The following is a 21,508-nucleotide window of genomic DNA, read 5'->3' as shown; positions in this document are numbered from 1 at the left end:
AAAGAGGAGACAACTCCTCAGTCGATCTGCTGTACCCTTTTCTCGTTTCAGATAGAACTTCGCCGTTCACGTTTTAGTCGCGACAGGTCCAGGGCCACGCACGCCATCGCTACGGCAGATAGTAACAGGCCAGATGAGCGAGCTAGGCAGCAGAGTACGCGCCTAGCTCACCGTTCGATCGGTGCTTCGGTGCTGTCTCTGTGGTCCCGAGCGAGCCGGTGACGTGATGGATCCCAGCCAGACGCGGCGCCGCTCGGGTCACGCCTTCGTCGCCTGCGACACCAGCTGAAACTGATCCGGTCACCTCACGTACGTCCCGAAGGCGAATATAGGTATAAACCCGGAGCTCGATCGGCACACGACAAGCTTACTTGAACCCAAGCACCGTGCTCCAGCTAGTGTCAGTGTGTCACTCGCCACCCCTTCGCGGTCCCTTGCATCTCTGTACAGTCGCTCCATCGTCTCCGATCGACGTTGGGTTCATCGTCGACCCCTCATGGCGCCGGGCGGTTTCTTCGGCACGGCGGCGGTGGCCGTGGTCCTGTCGCTGGCGGTCCACGTCGCGTTCCACTGCCCCATCCAGCCGCTCCCGTCGCCGCCGTCGCCCGCGCGGCTCCCTCCCAATAACCTCCTCCAGGTCAGTTACTTTTCAGCGCCGCCCTTCCATCCTTTCGTTCGTGTACCGCGTACTGAGGTCTGAGGGGGTGATGGTTTGGTATCCAGGGGCTGGAGAAGCTCGGGGAAGGGCGGCTGAGCGGGCCGGAGGACGTCTACATCGACGCGGCGGCGGGCGGGACGCTGTACACGGCGACGAGGGACGGGTGGCTGCAGAGGATGCAGCCCAACGGGTCGTGGGAGCAGTGGCGGTTCGTCGGGGGCACGGACCTGCTCGGGATCGCGCCCTCCGCCGACGGCAGCATGCTCGTCTGCGACGCTCACAAGGCACGCCATGCTGCCCCGCTCCCGTCGCGCTATGCTCCAAGGCCGGACGGCTGTTCCATGCGCCGCATTTTTTTAGCTGTTTCTGGCCTGGCGTGTGCGTACGTGTGTTGTCTGAATGTGAACTCTGTTGGTGTATTTTCGGCAGGGATTACTTAAAGCTGAGGAGGGTCGCGTGACCATTCTTGCATCCACGGTCGAAGGGTCCACGATCAGGTTTGCCGACGCCGTGATAGAGGCGTCCGACGGCGCGGTCTACTTCAGCGACGGGAGCGCCAGGTTCGGCTTCGGCGAGTGGTTCCTCGACTACCTCGAGGCCCGCCCCACCGGCCGGCTCCTCAAGTACGACCCCGGCACCGGCAAGGCGTCCGTCGCGCTCGACAATCTTGCCTTCGCCAACGGCGTCGCCCTGTCGCGGGACGAGGCCTTCCTCGTCGTCTGCGAGTCCTGGGGGTACGTACCTCACCAAGCTCCACCGCACATCCGCCGGCTCGCCGTTGATCTCTCTACTGACCATGAGATTTTGCGACGTGCAGGTTCAGATGCTCCAAGCTGTGGCTGAAAGGCGACAAGGCTGGCCAGAAGGAGACCTTCGTCGACAACCTTCCGGGGTCTCCGGATAACATCCATCTAGCACCAGACGGCTCCTTCTGGATCGCCCTTCTCCAGGTCACACTTCCGGCCATCAAGCCGGCCCGTGCCTCACCAGCTAGTAGGATATATCGCTGTGAAACAGCATCATCTCATGGTTTTTGGTGCTCAAAATGCAGCTAAGGTCGCCATGGATGGACCTGATCACCCGCTGGACCTTGACCAAGAGGGTCGTCGCGTCGATCCCGGCGCTTCACGAACCCATCAAGGCGACGGCAAAGGGAGCGATGGTGGCTCAGGTGTCGGAGGACGGTGAGATCATCCGTGTGCTCGACGACTCCCAAGGGAAGGTGATCCACTTCATCACTTCCGTGTCGGAGTTCGATGGGCATCTGTTCTTGGGAAGCCTTTCCACGAACTTCCTGGGGAAGCTGTCTCTGGCGAAGGTGCCACAGGTGCAGGCGGCAGTTTCATCCTAGACATGTACTGTTAGTGTTACCTGTTATGGTGTAATCATCCATTTCCAGTGGAATAATAAAGATTAGGGGCACTAACCCAACTGGCAATTTACGGGTTCCTGAATTCGGATGGTCATTTCATCATCTCCTTGCTGACAAATTGGGCATCGTACGGCTCTGTGCGGAGAGGAGCGACTTGGAGATGATGCTTATAGTGGCGCGAGGACTGAAGGAGGTAGGACTTGAGAGTGCATTTTCTACCATGCACGGTATATACCATGCATCAATCTGCCGCTTAATTATTTCAGGATCATTACTAACCTGCTGTACGTCTTACTTTTCTCCACCCCCTTCTGTCACATGGTCAGTTTGTGTGTCAGCTTTTTTTTAAAGTGTCCTTCCGTTTGAATGCCTTCCCCTCGTTGCAACTCTATCCTAGATATTCTTCCATTCTATTTAACGATTTACATGATTGATATCTTCTGAAATAAAATTTTGTGTTATAACTATTTGAACATATGTGTTTATACCGACGAGATATTTTAAACAATACCTATAGAAAACTCGATGACACTTGGTACATACAGTACGTAGTTTTTACAGTTTCGTAAGGCCTCTCCACGTTCCATATTTGAATTTTATAATTTGTAAAAATATATTCAAGAGTGATCTTATTTCAATGTTCTCTTCACAAGGAACATAAATATGCAAATGTATCATAAATCAAACTTACAGTTCAAAAGATAAAATAAATTTAAATTTTAGAATCATATGAAAAAGAAACCTGAGTGAGCGTAGTACTACTCGTCTCTACTTTTGTGAGTGAGAGGAGAGATATGCAGGTATAACTACGGGGAAAAGTTGTCAGGACTCAGGAGAAATAGTGACTCATTGATATGACATAAATTAAGTAGAACAAGTGGTCATCAATTCAGGTTAACTAAGCAAACACAGCGACCAGATGCATGCAGGGATCCGAATCTCAAAGAAAACCAGTGGCTGATACATGCACGGTATATACCATGGATGGTAGAATGTATTTTTTCGGTAGGACTTGGCATGTATATTTTGTATCCCGCCCTCTCCATCATATCAACAATGCGCCGATCATGCCATCTCGCCGCACACTCACTGGTAAGGAAGTGATGACAACCTGTTGCGTTGACTATATCGCCCGCGCCCGCACCCGTATCCTTACGTGGGCGGACTTTGACGCTGATAAGGACGAAGGGGTGAAGGAGGAGGAGGCCAAGGCCGCAAAGAAGGAGAGGAAAAGGGAGGCCGAGTGCAAGAAAAGAGAGGCCGCCTGCCGCAAGAAACACGAGGCCACTTGCACCGTGAACGAGAGTTGGGCGGAGATCCAAATATCATGGGCTACCGCCACCAAGGCCGAGAAGGAGAACGACGACGTCTCCCTAGCATGATTGAAGTAGCTACCTCCACCTGCATGTATGGGTGTCACGCGTGTGTTTAATTATATTAGTTAGTATCTAGTAGTATTTTAGAGCAATTATTATCTAGTAATCTAAGTTGCTAGCTATAATTAAAAACAATGTCCATAACGACATCTTTACATGGCTTTGAGTGTTGTTTAGCGTCTGGGTTTTCAGAAATTTTAGATCACAACACACACGGTTTCCTTTGACAAACCGTGTAGGATAGTGATCCCTACAAACTTCTATAAAACTGGAGCCGTGTGTGATATCACCAAGTATCGCACATGCATTTTTGCCCCCTCTCATAAGTGATCTAATATTTTTTGAGATGGTATCCACGGGTTTTCTCTTTTACCGCACACGAGTATTATATTTTCATTATGTGCGATGTGTGTTTCTTTCGCGTCAGCTTTTAGTTTCCCATCGAAATTTTCAGCAGCCGCGCAATTTCCGTATTTTATCCCTTCCCCCCACCACCACACCACATTTCAGTATCGCCACCTCCCCCCTTCCCCTGTTCAATCCATGCCGCCGCATCCAACTTCGTCATCTACCATGGTCTGCCCGTGCCTCGCTGGTCTAGTCAGGTAACCCACTGATCACCATCCCAGCCGCGGCCTGATTTGCTTAGATGGCACCTACGGAACACCCTCTTGCTTTCAAATCCTCACCCACTATGCCAAAGCATCGTCGCATAAGCCCAACCACATATCACAGGGAGCTCGACAAGCAGATGGCCAAAAATAGGTTTATCGTGGCCTTAGCGGCGGACGAGGACGAGGTGGCCTCCGAGCTTGCCGGCCTTCTGATCCCCGAGGAACACCTCGCCGCCGAGGCCACTGCGCATGCTACATATCAGCCATTTACCATATCTTTTTTTGTATTTTGTTACAACTACAACATCGAGCTCATCGAAAATGACGGCTTGGGGCGGGCTTTGGTCCAGATGAAGTGCCCAACTGGTAATGCATCAGGCTTTACCGCCACCAATGTCCTCGAGGGCCGCCGCTGATCTCCTCCACCGCGTCCTCTAGGATTTTCCATCCTTCCATGCCATTAAGCCACTTTTGGCATTCATGAACGACGCATTCTGCACCGGCGGGTTGGGATCCTCAGCCGCCAAGTTAGATCTCATCCACGATGACGAGGAGGGCACTGACTATGAGTGCTCTTCCAAGGCGAAGGAGCCCATTTGTGACAAGAGGAAGAGAACCCATGATGTGTTTACCTGTGGCTCTTGGAAGGGGAGAAAGGGCCATGATCATTTCTGATGGCTAGGAGTAGCATGTTTTAGCTGGTTTCCCTACTTTTTCTATACAACTTGGCCATTCTGGTTTAGTAGCATTCGTGTTTAATTCAGTTATGCACAATGTGATGTTTAAGTATGAACTGTCCAGTTCAATTTCATCAGTACCAATTTCAATGGCTATATTTGGTTGTATGTAGTTAACATATATATGCCTTGTTTATGCATAATGTGATGTTCAACTATGCAGTGCGATGTTCAACTATGTAGTGTTCAATTCAATTCCACTAATACGAGTTTCAATGGCTATATCTGGTTGTTGTTATAAGCCTGTTGTAATTAACATATGCCGTGTTTACTTCAGTTATGCACAATGTGATGTTGAAGTATGCAATGTGATGTTTAAATATGAACTACCCAATTCAATTTCACCAATACCTATTAAAACGACTATGTTTAGTTGTTGTTAAGGCTGTTCTAGTAAACATGCCTTTTCTTTACTACCAATTCAATTTGGTTGATGTTCACACTATCGTAGTTAACATGTATTTCCATGTAATTATGCATGGTTAATGGGCGGTGTTGTTGTTTACCATTGAGGCTAGTTGCATCAGTGTGTAATTGCAGTCTAACTTCTAACATTTACTTGTTGGTTGTAGGTACATATATCAGTGGTACAAATCCACGATTTGACCCTTTTTGCATATGAGCCAATGAAATCTTAATGAAGCAACATCAATCAAGGAAACTAAGAAAGATTGTTAGGAGAAAGAGATGTGTGATGAGAAGTAAACTCTTTGTTTATGCTTTATTCATGACGACAATGAACTTTCTGATGGTAAGAACAATGTTGCCTTCTTTTCCGTTCGACAATGAGTTATTAGACCAAAATATCTGAATGTTTTTCATTTTCATTGGTTTCCGAAGTTTACTAAAGGTTGCCTAGCAAACTACATGAGAGATGTGGAGGCAATGAAAATTAAAGTATCAAAGGATGAACTAGAAGTCTACCTGAAGGCGGCGAAGGATGGGCGGGCGATCATAACAAGGGGTTGGACTAAAGTTGTGTGTGCATTCGATATGGATGTGGACACAATATGAGCATTCCACTTCTTCACCTTCGCCAACAACCCCAAATGTTTTTGCCTCTCTCTTCACCACTTTTGATACTATGTGGTTCATCATTGTTAATCGGTTGCTTCTGTAATTCTTGAACATATTGTACTGTGATTTGATTTATGCATTGGTTGTTGAACCATCGTAAATAGGGTATACATGATGGATATCAAATATATGAATGCCAAACTTTACATGCAAAATATGGAAATTTCTAATTCAAACTCTAAAGAGTTATAAATTGTACTCCCTCCGTCCGGAAATACTTGTCGGACAAATGGATGTATCTAGATGTATTTTAGTTGTAGATATATCTATTTTTATCCATTTCTTCGACAAGTATTTTGGGACGGAGGGAGTAAAAAATAAATCATGGGGAAAAACAGTTGTCAATGGGTCATTATTGTGAAAATACTGGTTACCAAGGAAAAATGTGTGCGATGGAAACCAAGAGCACACACAGTTCGCTGACGAGTAACATGTGTGATTGTCCACAATAGCGCACACGTTTCCATTCTTTATACGCGTGTGTCGATGGACACGTCGAACACAGTGCATTATTGACGAGTGTGTCTACGTGCGTGCTAGGAACACATAGTAATTGCACGTACTAGGGGGGTGTGTTGGAATAAGCCACGGAATCTGGTACCGTCGGACTTGTCGGGCGCGTCGGGTGCGCGCGAGACGTGCAAGATGCACTGGTGCAGTCAGGCTCGTCGGATGCGCGTGGGACGTGCGGGACGTAGCGCCGTGGCGAGTGTGCGTGCTGGTGGAACTGGGCACCGGTTCGTGGCCGTGCCTAGTCTGTACGTGTACGTAGTTTGAGTTAGACTCCAGTTTGTTAGTGCATGCAGTAGGGACCCTTGGAGGTAGCAGCGTCGTGCATGCAGGAGCGCGCGGTGCCGCGTGGCCGGGCTGAGCGGATCGTGCATGCATGGATGCATGCAAGTTAGTTGGATTATTGGGGTTTAGCAGGAGTGTGGCGGCTGGCCAGTGCGTGTGGCGGTCTTTCTGTACTGGTATTTAAGGTGATCAGATGAATGAGAAAAAGTGGCCGAGAGGGCTGTGGTAAAATGTAGTACATGTGTTCTCACCAGGAGCAAAGGCAAAGCTAGTTGTATCCTGGTGAAGTGCGTGTGTGTGTGGCTTTCTTCCATTGTGTGTGCGTTCTTGAGAGAGGAACCTTGATCTGAAAGAGTTGTGAGAGGCAACACCGAGGAAGAAGAGCGGCGTTGCGAGGAGGCGGCGCCAACAGTTGGCATCAGAGCTACTAGGTTCGAAGGGCGGCCGTGGCGTGCGGCGGCGTCCGCGGCGCGCGCGGCGAGCACGGCGGACATGGAGGCATTGGCTGCGGTGCGCGGCAAGTCCGCAGCGATGCAGTGTGATGTCGTACGCGCGACGAGCAGCGGTGGTCGCGGAGGTGAGGAGGTCGCGGAGGACCTGCGTGGTGACGTAGAGGCCGCGGCGGCTCGGCACGACGACCGTGGAGGCGCAGTGGCGTGTGGCATGAAGATGCGGCGTATCGGCGGAGGCCGCAGCGGCGCGGTGCTACATCGTGAAGCGGCGTCCAGGAAGACTTGCGTTTGAGCGCAATGGCATCGACGGCGCTTGTCGCCGAGGGACGCCAGGCATGTGTGACCGATGGAGAAGGAGCTCGGCGTATGTCGCCCGGAGACGACGAAGCAAGCACGGTGGAGACCGGCGTCAGCGCGCCAGGTCGAGTCCGCGGTCGTGACGACATCGATGACGGGAGCTACCCCACCTCCGACGACGGCAACGACGTGGCTTAGGGGGTGTGTGTTAGAATAAGCTACGGTGTCTGATGCAGTCGGGCTCGTCGGGTGCGTCAGATTTGCGCGGGACGTGCGGGATGCGTTGATGCGGTCGGGCTCGTCAGACGCGTTGGATGCATGTGGGACGTACGGGACGCAGCGCCGTGGCGGACGAGTGTGCGTGCTGGTGGAACTGGGCACCGGTTCGTGGCCGTGCCTAGTCTGTACGTGTATGTAGTTTGAGTTAGACTCCAGTTTATTAGTGCATGCAGTAGGGACCGTTGGAGGTAGCAGTGTCGTGCATGCGGAACAGGCTCCTCTACCGTGCAGCGGGCACGGCAGGGATGCTACAGTATCCCGGGACAGTGTAAATACAGAAGGCACGGCAGGATGACTGTAGCCGGAATTACTGTTTGCATACTGGAGCGGAATATACTGTTTCGGTTTCTGTAGCATTTGCACTGTTTGCACACTGTAGCAAATAGATCTGAGCCATTTATACTGCATCTAACAGCTGATAGATGCCCAAAGGCAGGGTACTGTAGCGTCCCTGCCGTGCTCACTGCACGGTAGAGGAGCCGGTTCCCGTGCATGCAGGAGCGCGCGGTGCGCGTGGCCGGGCTGAGCGATCGTGCGTGCATGGATGCATGCAAGTTAGTTGGATTAGTGGGGTTTAGCAGCCCAGTGTGGCGGCTGGCCAGTGCCTGTGTGGGTCTTTCTGTACTGGTATTTAAGGTGATCAGATGAATGAAAAAGAGTGGCCAAGAGGGCTGTGGTAAAATGCACTCCCTCGATAAACTAATGTAAGAGCGTTTAAAATATTAAAATAGTGATCTAAATGCTCTTACATTAGTTTACAGAGAGAGTAGTACATATGTTCTCACCAGAAGCAAAGGCAAAGCTAGTTGTATCTAGGGATGTCAACCGGGTCCCGTTTAATCCCGTTTAAAGTCCACTTATGATATGATTGTTTAAAAAGATTTTTTTTGTTTATTTAAGAAAGATGAACTATCAAGCTAGTAAAAACTAACTAAACGGGATTGCGGACGTCATTTATTTGTCACTTACATCCCTATTGTATCCTGGTGAAGTGTGTGTGCGTGTGGCTTTCTTTCATTGCGTGTGCGTTCTTGAGAGAGGAACCTTGATCTGAGAGAATTGTGAGAGGCAACACTGAGAAAGAAGAACGGTGTTGCGAGGAGGCGGCGCCAACATGGTCTGCTTCATCGGTTTCACCACTGCGTGCATGGAAACCTCCGTGGCCGTCTACACGCTGCCCACCGGCATCTTCGACGACCACAAGCTCGCCTACTACGTCTCCGTCGCCTCCGCCGGCTTTGTTGGCTTCGCGGAGGTGTTCGCCGCGGTTACATGGATGTCGGGCTCGGCCGGCGTCGGCAACGACCACCCACACGGCCAAGCACGCCGATGCGTTTTGTGTGCCTCACTTCTGCCACTGGCGTTCCTGGCAGGGCTTGGTGGAGTGCGCATACTTGTCAAGTACTCGCAAGAGCTGCTGGGCCGAGCGGTAGCTATTTCTCTGTTTGTGTGTGTGTTGGCTGAGATTGTTAGTACTAGAGGATACCCCGCGCGTTACAGCGGGAAATTCGGCAATGATTTAAAGAGTTAGGAAAAATTGGATATGGGTAATGCGTGACATTCTTTAGATTAATATTTTAGCGCAAAAAAGTAAACAGTAATCCATCTTCTCAATTCTGAGCTCATCAATCTATTGAAATTGCAGGGTACAAACTATAGCAAATTCAGATCCAGAGGCTTTGAGAAATATGTCGTTGTGATTGACAGTGAGTAGGGTAGTAGAACAACGGATACCGATAACTTACACTAAGAGAATAAGGAAGCGAGCAACACCATATTTGACCAGGTATAATGTATAAGAAAACTAACCGATACCGATAGGGGATTCATACCCTTGTTCCCAATAGAATACCTGCATGAAATAGGTTAAGCAGGGAATGACTACAGGTAAGAACAAAACTGAATTGCTATATGACAACCTGACTTGTTGCAGATCTAGAAATAATAAAACTGACAAAAAAATGGGTTAAGTATATTTGGAGACATATCTTTCCTACCATATGCTTTGCATGGCAAGAGAGATAGCAGGATCCTACAATCAAGAAATTGAGAAATAAACGTGGGTTCCTTTGTCCCGATTCTTTTGTTCTGAAAGGTCGGAACAGAAAAACCTTAATGTGGAATCCAACATGTAGCAGCTGGAGTGCGCCCCCATCCCTTGCGTACGCGTTACCAACCCTTCCTCCCAGACACTGGCTGGGGCACTCGCGCTCGGCCTCGACCATCCGCGTGTAGGCGTACCCGGTGCCGGCGTCCGTGCCGTGGAGGCCGCAGCAGTCGCGACGACCACGCACTGGTCCGTGAGCAGAGCACCACTATGAGGGCGCCTTTCTTGGGGAGCATGCCGGCCGTGAGCTTGAAGATCTTGACCCGCGCCAGCGACTTGCCGAGGGAGCAGTGCTCGTCGTAGACCTGACCAATCGGAATGACGCGAGTTGTATGGAGAGAGAGGTAGAAATAGAGGGAAGATGAGAAGGATTAGTGGGACGAAACAACGGAGATTTATTCGTTGAGGGAGATGAAGAAACCTAGTTGTCCGCATATTAATTCCCATTGTAATCAAAACAGCAGTTTCCTCGTTCTCCTCCAGTGGAATATTTGCGATCCTATATTTATGGTTATCGGCGGTGCGTGTTGCGTATATTTGTTGGGCATAGGCTAGCGGATGGACGATTTGCATGCAGAGTCTAACGACATGTTTTTTTTTTGCTATAAATGCTAATTATTATTTCTTGCACGCAGGAAGCTATCAAAGTTTATGCTCGCGATTGTTAAAATGGAAGGCCGCATGTCTCACGCTGGATTGGTGAAGAAGTATGACATGGCAGGCTGCTGATGTGGATGGGCTGCATGTCAAGAGAAATCAAATAGTGGAGAGCTCCTATTTAGATATAGTAGATTTGTGTGCACATGAGCATTCGATTCATGGAAGATTCGTGTAGTGCTCCTACCCTTTGTGTTGTGATCGTTGACGTAGTGATCAGCTATCTCTCTGACGGATACGTGTGTGGTGTGTAATAATTCAAACTGGGTTATTTGGTTTCAGTGGCAGGACTATGTGCTTGTGCTTCTCAAACTTAAGCTTCTGCACGTGCTTATTACTCCCTCCGTCCGAAATCACTTGTCATCAAAATAGTTTAAAATGGATGTATTTAGAACTAAAATACATCTAGATACATCCATTTCAATGACAAGTATTTCCGGACGGAGGGAGTATACGTAGGATTTCTATAGAGATTATTTTACATGTTGTCAATGCTACATGATCTGATCAATCGATTGCTGGCCCTTTAAGACGATACTCTCGCCAAGAGCGGAAGGTACCGAAAGAACTCGGCCCAGATGTTTTTGTCATCCAAAGCGGTGTCGCATACGTCTGTGGATGAGTGCACAAGTCTAAATTTCTGCAATCGGGTGTAAAGCCGGGCGGTTCTTATTTGGCGCTTCAGGTGCCTATTATAGGTCATTTTGCAAATAGGCACCTGAAGCGCACACCCTTTGCTGCGCGTTGGGCCGGCCCATTTTGCATTTTTCTTTTATCTGTTTAAAGTGCAAAAAATGGTACACGGGCAACGTATCAAACTCGAGACCCGTACATTCATAGCGGGCTGCGCTAACCAGTAGGGACATCGCACACTTGTGCATAGTAACTTCTTTTGTTCTTTTATTCTTTCTCCAGTTTGCTTTTCTTTTTCTTTTTTCTCTTTCCTGTTCTTTTCCTTTTTCTATCTATTTCTTTGCTTAAATGCGTGATTTTAAATCGATGAACTTCTTCAAAATTGACGAACTTGTAAAAAATTGGTGAACTTTTTCAAAATTTGTGACCTTTTTTTAAATATTTTGAATGTACTTTTTACTATATTGTGAACTTTTTAAAAAAATAGATGATTTTTTTTCAAATTTGATGAACTTGTTTTCAAAATTGACAAACATTTTTCCCCATCGATGAACTTTTTCCAAATTTTTTGAACTTGTTTTCAAAATCGACGAACATTTTTTCCCAATTGATGAACTTTTTTCAATGTTTAATGAATTTTTTTCAAAATTCATGAACTTTTTTTTCAAAACTGATGATCTTTAAAAAAATGATAAAAAATTGAATTGATGATTTTTTTCCCAAAATCGATGAACATTTTTGGAATTAGATGAACCTTTTTCCAAATTCGATAACTTTTTTTTCAAATTTTGAGAAGTCCACGGTCAACAGGATAAAATGATCAGTTATAGCGGAACCGAGCGAGCAAGGATCGATCCTATTGTCGACCGTTAGAGCGATGCAAGCGCCTTGCTAATGGGCCGACCCACGAGATCACGCGCGTAGCGCCGATACGGCAACCAACACTAGAAGCGCTAACTAGGAGCTCTCGTAAAGCTGGGAGTTGGCGGGAGTTCAGACCTCCGCCACGTAGGACTCTGATATCCCCGGCCCACCCAAAACCCCATCCGGAGCATGTGTCTTTCTAACCCCGTTCCTCACCTCTTGCTCTGTATCCACTCCCTCTCAGGACAACGCCATCATTGTACCATCCCGGTCGCCCACCCAGGTCTTGCCGGACCTCCGCCGCTCCACCTAGGCACCGGGACCGCTATGCCTATGTCATCATCTATCCCTTATTCTTATGCTGCCCAGGCATCCTCTGCCCCTACAGGTGTCGTCCATGACGAACACCACATCGGCAAGTGTTTGTCCAAATGTCATAGCCAGAATGCTGACAATTTTTTCCTTACTTTGAAGCAAACCCGTTAGATTCAGATGATGAGTACTTCTACACCCACTTTATGGTCCTCGTCAGATGAGGAGGAAGAATATGAGGCTGAAGCAGTGATGATTCAGGCAGTACTTGTAGATATGGAGCATACGGAGGAGCATGTCCTGAATTTCAAGGGGTCAATCAAGGGACATTGAGTGTTGGCATGGGGGCATTTGACGCTGATGTATGACTACTTTGTCCATGATGCCCTATTGGCGGAAAATTTCCCCGGCGGTTTTGGACGCCGGATTTTTCTATTGCCTCTGCAATGGTGTCCGGGCCGATGATGACTACTTCATCTTGAATAAGGATCCCTGGTTATCAAAAGTGCACGGTTGCGTTGAGGATTCTCGCCTATGGCATGGCCATATATTGGTGGGATGAGTACCTCCGGATGTCTGAAAGCACATGCAGAGTTGCCATGGTTAGGTTTGCTACTACGTAGTCAAGGTGTTGAACCTTGGTATTTTAGAGAACAAACTGTCGGAGACACCGAAAGGCTCATGGTACTCTCGGGAGCAAGATGATTGTTAGGTATGCTCGGATCCCTTGATTGCATGCACCGGAGATGAAAGAACTTCCCGTATGGTCTACAAGGGCAATATCAGGGCCATGTTAAGAAGCTCGCCATCATTTTTGAAGTAGTCGCATCACAAGATTTCTGGATTTTACATGTTTTCTTTGTCACAATGCCATCAACGTATTGCAACGCTCTTCATTGTTTGCTAGGTTGACTGAAGGGCATGCTCCTTTGCGCAACTATACCATGAATGGTCATGACTACAACATGGGCTATTATCTTGTTGATGGCATCTATCCTCCGTGGGCGACTTTGTTAAAGTATGTTGCATGTATAGTTTGTTAGGCAACCTCTTCTACTAATCCTATCAATAATTGGGTATTTAAGATTGATTGTATTCTTGCCTTGCAAGATACCCTATACACGTGCTATAAATATATATGAGCCGAACACCCCAAGCATGGTGATTTCCCTTGAAATGTTCGTTGTTTACATGGTATCAACCTAACACAAAAATCTAAACCTCCCGATCCTTGCTTTCCGACGCCCGCAATGAGCACCGCTCCAGCCAACACCACGGTTGCGATGGGGTCTCCCACCGCACCTTCCCTCCACTCCCCCACCACTTCTGCCCTCACCTTCTTTGCTGCTTCGGCCACCACCCCGGCCCCTCTCTCTTTCAACTTTGCTAGCATGAAGACACATGTCCAGATCACCCTCGATCTGAAAGCCTCCAAATTCTCAAATTGGCCATGCTCATCAGTATCCTTCTCGACAAATACAAGCTCACCGGTGAAATGATCTAGATGGCGACTAGAGGGGGGGTGAATAGGAGTTTTAAAACTTTTACAGATTTGGCTTTATCCTAATGCGAAATTAAACTAACGGATACTTTTTAAGCACAAATCCTAAATATGCTAGGCTCAACTAAGTGCACCAACAACCTATGCTAAACAAGATATGCACTTAAGCAAACTAGCAAGCACAAACTATATCACAAGATATGGAAATGAAGGAACAACTAAGCAATTTAACTAGCACAAGATATATCAATATGAGCAAGTATGAATTGCGGAAAGTAAAGGTTGTGGGTATGAGATAACCACAAGTGAGTCAGGGACGCGGATTTATCCCGAAGTTCACACTCGTGAGAGTGCTAATCTCCATTAGAGCGGTGCCAAAGCCAAAGCTCCGGGGCGTCACCAAGTGACTCACTGTATTCTCCCTTTCGAGTCACCCCCAACGGATGAGCCTCGGTTCACTCGGGGTTGGTCTTGAAGGCGACCACCACACCTTTACAATCTTCTCCGGAGCACACCACAACCACGAAAGCTTCCGGGGGAACTTGACCACCTAGGCCACTTCACACCCTTCCCCGGAGCACACCACAAAAGGAAGCTTCCGGAGTAACCTTGGCCACCTAGGCCTCTTCACAAACATCTCAAAGATCTCACCAAACCGTCTAGGAGGCGAAGCCTCCAAGAGTAATAAACTCACGGGCTCTCACTCGAACAAATTGATGCGGGGAGCTCAAACCAATGTAACAAATGCAATGCAAGGTCAAGCAACAAATGCTCAACTCACTCTCTCAATCTCACAAGATGCAACTCAAGAAAGTGGGAGATTGAAGAGAGGGGATGCAATGGAGGAAATCAACAAATGACTTCAAGATCCATCCACAAACCCCCCTTCACTTAGAGGGGAAATAGGGGTTTGGGAGAGGTGGTAAGAGGCTCAAAATGATGTTTAGAATGTGAACCAACAACCCCCCAACCGGTGGGGAGGAAGGGCTCTTTTATAGCCAACTTCCAAAACTAGCCGTTGGGGCTCCAACGGACATTTCCTGGACACCCCGTGCCCATGGGTCCCGTGCGCACGGTACAAGCCCGTGTGCACGGGGCCCCGTGCCCATGGGGTACCCAGGACAGCCTGCAGCATCCCACTAAAACATGCATAACTTTGGCATACAAACTCCAAATTCGATGATCTTGGGCTCGTTTTAAAGCTATGGAAAAGCCTAAGGTCCTCACATAGAGAACCACCCAAGATCATCATGAAATAATGATGCAAATTATGCAAAGGTTTGAGCTCTCTTTATGTGACGTGATCAAGCTACTCGTCCGAAAGTCCCTCTTGATAGTACGTCTATCAACCTATAATCCGGTCTCCCTCCAAACACCATGAGACCGGCAAAACTAGGAAAACCTAGCTAAGGTATACCTTTTCCTTGCACATTCAAATTGAGCTTGTTGATGACTTTGATGATTGCCTCAAGTTGGAAACCCTTTCTTGTCCACAACCACTTGGTGAAGATGCTCGTATTTCTTCCTCATATTGCAATAAGGGAAGCCTTAACTTAAGCCTATCTTCACATGAGCATTATCATGATGTGGACTGCAAGCTTCAAAGCATATAACCCCTGGCTTCTCATCTTGCACTTGGACTCCTTGAATCCGATGACCCTCACCACTTGATGTCATCCACACATAGGCTACTTGAGATCTTTCCTTTTGATGAAAGCCCATGAGAAACACCTAACCCACATAGACATAACAAACACATAGCATGGGTTAGGTAACAAAGCATAATTCAAAACTACTTACCATACCACTAGATCACTTGATCCCACGTGGTACAATGTTTGCACTTTGAGAGTTGACCATCTAGATATAATCTTCGAGCTTCATCTTGGTCAACCAACATCTTTACTCCAAGCTCCATCTTCGTTTCTTGAAAGCCACAATGAACTCTTCATTTCCCTTCATTGCTTCAAGACAATATCACCAAAGACTCTTTCATGACCATATCAAGTTCCAATATGAATATCATCTTGGTCACCACTTGCCCTTCTAAAAAACCCATCACAATCTCTTGAGAGGCATAATGAATTCTTCACTCTAGTTGCTTTCTTTAAGACTTGATCAACAGAAAACCAACACATGAGCTCACCTTTATCTTGTCTTGAAATCATAACTTGAATTCTTCTCTTTGATTATTCTCTCAAACCCTTGATCCTTAAAAGCCCTCCATCATAATATCTTAAGAGGCACAATGAATTCTTCACTCTAGTTGCTAGCTTCAAGACTTGATAAACATAAACCCAACACATGAGCTCACCATGATCTTGTCTTGAAACCATAACTTGAATTATTCTCTCTGATTATTCTCTCAAGCCCTTGATCCTTAAAAGCCCAAATATGTCAGTCTTTGAGATCCTCCAATGAACTCCACCATGAACATAATTAGATTAGGCATAGAAATCAGTCTTGATGGATTCAATAGAAGTAATGGAAGACCAACTTGAAACCTCACTAGATATGGGATCTCGAGAGCCAACACCTAGGCCTCGTGATCACGGGGTATCCAGAGAGTTGACACTCGACCCCATGCGCACGGTACAAGCCCGTGTGCATGGGGTATCTAGAGAAGGATACCATGAGGACTTCATTGAATGTTTTGATGACATTCTTCCCATATAAATCCAACATGCTTCATGCATCACTATGGAAAATTTCTTTATATAGGATTCAATGCACTTGATGCTCCATAGGAATTTGTCAATTAATACCAACGCTTAGAGCAAACATATCTTCATATATATGGACTTTATCCTTGATTCCATCTAATATCCTTGATGCACCATATATGGACGATCCCTTCAAATATATCTCAATGAAAACATTAGTCCATAGAGATTGTCATTTAATTACCAAAACCACAATTAGGGGCTACATGCCCTTTCAATCTCCCCCATTTTGGTAATTGATGACAATCTCAACAAGAGGGTTTATATAATGAATTTAAAACAAGTACGCAATCTATCCGAGAATAAATTGTATACTTGAGGTGGTTTTGATAGCCTCAAATATCACAAAGATAGTTGATGTTATCAAAACCGGTTGTACTAGCATTGAAATACTACACAATAATTTGATGCTAGTAGAACCACAATATATAGAGCAAACTCCCCCACAATATATGCATGTGAAAGAAGTCGGTGGAGTTTTCTCTATATACACATCCATGCAACGAGCAAGCACAACAAATATTGATATGCATGAATGACAAGAACCAACCCACTTCTCCTAAACCCTCTAAACTTCTCCCCCATTGGCAACAAGTGCCAAAATGGAAGAAAAATCTAGACAACCAATATAGTATGAGTTCCTCCTTAAGTTGTGCATTTCTCATATTGAGAGTGGAATCAAGTGCACATATCCAGTTATGAACAAACGAAGAAATTCACACTATGATGAGGATCCATACAATGCACCAAAAAGATATGTCATGAGAATAAAACACCCAAAGGATCCGAAGAACATATTTTGGACAAGGGATAATGGAGATATCCAATATGATAATCATGCTAAGCATGGGTCCAAAATATATCCAAAAACCCATGGGTGCAAAGATATAAGAAATACATACAAGAACTCACTCAACGAGTACTAATCATGCCATGATGCAACATACACAATCTTGACTCTAATTTGAATAAATGCATGAACTGGGTACTTGTTACCGAGAGAGAAAGCATTGGTTCAAGGGGCCCTTGATCTAGTAAGCGAACATGAGGGACTTGATCTTGTTCTTGGATAGGTACATGATCTCCCATAGCATCTTGCTCTTGTGTTGGGGGTGATGACTTCCCTTGTGGTCAATCCACAAGAGGGGCCCTTACTCCTTCTTCTTCTACATGGACAAGGGGTGTTTCTTGTGGAAGAATATGACCAATCCCCATTGTACTTGTAGCTTGGGAAGGAGCCTCATCACCTACAACACTTGAAACAAATTGCTCCGCATGGAAGCCGTTATTCTCATCACACTCCACATTCACCGTTTCCTCAATACATCCCGTGGATTTATTGAGAATATAGTAAGTGTGGGAGTTTGATGCATATCCAACAAAAAGACCCAAATTTTGTATAACCGAGTTTACAAGGTGAGAATGAAACACTTACAACCGAACCGGGTTTCATTTATCTTCTCTCTCAAATAAAAAAATCAACCAAGCTTGGCTCTAATAATTTTCCACGGTGTCTCCACCTTCCTCATGAATAAGCCAAGCATACAATGCTTCTCCAACGTACCTAAAACACATTAAGGTACAATTTGGTCCCCAAACTTATTGGGTCCGAAGTAGTTAGTCCAACCACAATACATAGGGAAAACTCCATATTAGTATGTGCAGAAGGATATGAACTTGAAGTTCATGCACACTTTAAATCATTAATGATTTGATGGAGTTTACCCTATATAGAGGATCAAGTAGAGCAATCAAGGCATAAAAAGTATATAAATAAATATGCATGCACATGCCTACCAAGATTCAAAGATATAAAATTTGGACAAAAGAACACTTAAACGATGAATACTCCAAAAATAACATAAAGCATTCAAGTTGTCCAAATTATATCATAGGGACGAATCCACACAGGACTACACGAAAAGTACAACATATGAACTAAGCAAAAACTAAAGAGCATATAGGATATACATTACACACATGCTCAAAGGCTTATCTCACTCAAGTAGATAATAGATAGTACAAGCAGTAAGATAAGGCAAGTTGAAGCACAAGCCGAGAAGAAGCTGATCATAAAATTCTACCACAAGAAGAAATACCAATTGGTATTTGGAATTAACACTCGGTGGTAGAATCCGAAGAAGCAAAAGATCATAATCAACAACAACCTCGTGTGCACGGGGGGTCAAAAGACCCCGTGCACACGGGATATCCAGGGAGTTACACAGTACCCCGTGCACACGGGGGTCAAAAGACCTCGTGCGCACGGGGTACCCAAAGAGTTACGCAACACCCCGTGCACATAGGGGTCAAAAGACCCTGTGCGCACAGGGTATCTAGAACTTTTCTGGTGCAACTTTCTGGATTCCACGGCAAGCACACAACAGAGACAAATAACCACCTACAAGAGATGATTAATGGATACTCTGAGAATCTGAATTTCAAATGAGCTTGACATACCACATAGTGACTAGATAATATTGAATATCAATACTATGTGGTATTTCTCATATTCACATTTTGGGTTTGTGATGTGCACAAAACATAACACTCCCCCATAATGTGATGATCCACTAATATCTCGCAAGAGCCAAACAACATACAAATAAGGCTCAAGACAATAAGCAACACTATATGATGTGCAATGCAACCTACACATGCTAGATAACACAAATCAAGCATACTAGGAAGCACAACATATAAATGCACATGCTAGATACAAAACCTAAGCATGCAAGGGGCGAGTAACTTTCAATGTAAGCAATAAAAGTACAAGTTACCGCAAGGAGGAACGATAGATAATATGAAGATAATCCACTTGACTTGGCTCGAACAAATAAATGGTGAATATTCTTTTCTTCATGAACTAGCCAAATCTCCAATGTCCTCCACACACCTATTGATCAAGGTTGAGCTTGATGATCCCCAACCAAGTTGGGCCCTAAGAAGTTATTCACAATAGGCTTGGCAACCCAAATGGCCTTTTCCATTTCCAAACCACTTTGGGTGCCAACAAACTTGGCAAATGCTACGTCTTGAGCTTGCGTTGGTTTTCCTTGAAGAGGAAAGGGTGATGTAGCAATAGCAGCGTAAGTATTTCCCTCAGTTTTTGAGAACCAAGGTATCAATCCAGTAGGAGGCTCCTCAAAAGTCCCACGCACCTACACAAACAAACAAAGAACTCGCAACCAACGCAATAAAGGGGTTGTCAATCCCTTCACGGCCACTTGCGAAAGTGAGATCTGATAGAGATAATATGATAAGATAAATATACTTTTGGTATTTTATAATATAGATTGGAAAAGTAAAGATGCAAATAAAAGTAGATTGAAAGCTTATATGATAAAAGATAGACACGGGGGCCGTAGGTTTCACTAGTGGCTTCTCTCAAGATGGCATAAGTATTACGGTGGGTGAACAAATTACTGTCGAGCAATTGATAGAAAAGCGAATAATTATGAGATTATCTATGCATGATCATGTATATAGGCATCACGTCCGTGACAAGTAGACCGACTCCTGCCTGCATCTACTACTATTACTCCACACATCGATCACTATTCAGCATGCATCTAGAGTATTAAGTTCATAAAGAACAGAGTAACGCATTAAGAAAGATGACATTATGTAGAGGGATAAACTCATGCAATATGATATAACCCCATCTTTTTATCCTCGATGGCAACAATACAATACGTGCCTTGCTGCCCCTGCTGTCACTGGGAAAGGACACCGCAAGATTGAACCCAAAGCTAAGCACTTCTCCCATTGCAAGAAAGATCAATCTAGTAGGCCAAACCAAACTGATAATTCGAAGAGACTTGCAAAGATAACTTAATCACACATAAAAGAATTCAGAGGAGATTCAAATATTTCTCATAGATAAACTTGATCATAAACCCACAATTCATCGGATCTCGACAAACACACCGCAAATAGAGTTACATCGAATAGATCTCCAAGAAGATCGAGGAGAACATGGTATTGAGATCCAAAGAGAGAGAAGAAGCCATCTAGCTAATAACTATGGACCCGAAGGTCTGTGGTAAACTACTCACAACTCATCGGAGGGGCTATGGTGTTGATGTAGAAGCCCTCCATGGTCGATTCCCCCTCCGGCGGAGCACCGGCGAAGGCTCCAAGATGGGATCTCGCGGATACAGAAGGTTACGGCGATGGAACTAGGTTTTTGTGGTTGCCTCTAATGTTCTCGGGGTACGTGGGTATATATAGGAGGAAGAAGTAGGTCGGTGTACGCCCGAGGGGCCCACGAGATAGGGGGCGCACCCAGTAGGGGGGCGCGCCCTCCACCCTCGTGGCCACCTCGGCTGCTTCTTGACTTGCACTCCAAGTCCTCTGGATCACGTTTGTTCCAAAAATCACGCTCCCGAATTCCGGTTGGAGTCCGTTTGATATTCCTTTTCTTTGAAACACTGAAATAGGCAAAAAAACATCAATACGGGCTGGGCCTCCGGTTAGTAGGTTAGTCCCAAAAATGATAAAAATGTGTAAAGTAAAGCCCATAAACATCCAAAACGGGTAATATAATAGAATGGAACAATCAAAAATTATAGATACGTTGGAGACGTATCAAGCATCCCCAAGCTTAATTCCTGCTCGTCCTCGAGTAGGTAAATGATAAAAACAGATTTTTTGATGTGGAATGCTACCTAGCATAATTCTCAATGTAATTTTCTTTATTGTGGCATGATTGTTCAGATCCAAATGATTCAAGATAAAATCTTATAAAACATAAAATTAATAATACTTCGAAGCATACTAACAAATAATCATGTCCTATCAAAATAGCATAGCCAAAGAAAGATTATCCCTACAAAATCATATAGTTAGGCCATGCTTCATTTTCATTACACAAAATACTCCCATCATGTAAAATCCCGATGACGAGCCAAGCAATTGGTTCATACTTTTTAACGCACTTCAGCTTTTTCAACTCTTATGCAATACATGAGCACAAGCCATGGACATAGCACTATGGTGGTATATGGTGGTGGTTGTGAGGACAAAAAGGGAGAAGATAGTCTCACATCAAC

The 21,508-nt window shown here is 45.8% G+C and overlaps 1 protein-coding gene across 1 annotated transcript; it reads left to right on the top strand.

The window, feature by feature from the left end:
• Positions 1–348: 348 nt before the first annotated feature.
• LOC119367522 (protein STRICTOSIDINE SYNTHASE-LIKE 4-like) lies at positions 349–2,112 on the top strand. Its single transcript, XM_037633008.1, has 5 exons — positions 349–637; positions 724–942; positions 1,088–1,392; positions 1,476–1,608; positions 1,710–2,112. Exons 1-5 carry the CDS (start codon positions 497–499, stop codon positions 2,007–2,009), a joined length of 1,098 nt encoding a protein of 365 aa, XP_037488905.1. The 5' UTR covers positions 349–496; the 3' UTR covers positions 2,010–2,112.
• Positions 2,113–21,508: the final 19,396 nt, after the last annotated feature.

This window comes from Triticum dicoccoides, chromosome 2B (assembly GCF_002162155.2).
Source record: "Triticum dicoccoides isolate Atlit2015 ecotype Zavitan chromosome 2B, WEW_v2.0, whole genome shotgun sequence".
Taxonomy (NCBI): domain Eukaryota; kingdom Viridiplantae; phylum Streptophyta; class Magnoliopsida; order Poales; family Poaceae; genus Triticum; species Triticum dicoccoides.
This window is presented reverse-complemented; position numbering and strand designations above follow the sequence as displayed.

What these genes read in the sequence shown, in the direction of transcription:
- LOC119367522 (XM_037633008.1), top strand. Translation starts at nt 497, where the DNA reads ATGGCGCCGGGCGGTTTCTTCGGCACGGCGGCGGTGGCCGTGGTCCTG. An exon ending in TCGTCTGCGACGCTCACAAG is followed by an intron (nt 943 to 1,087) that starts GCACGCCATGCT and finishes TATTTTCGGCAG; the next exon opens with GGATTACTTAAAGCTGAGGA. An exon ending in TCTGGATCGCCCTTCTCCAG is followed by an intron (nt 1,609 to 1,709) that starts GTCACACTTCCG and finishes CTCAAAATGCAG; the next exon opens with CTAAGGTCGCCATGGATGGA.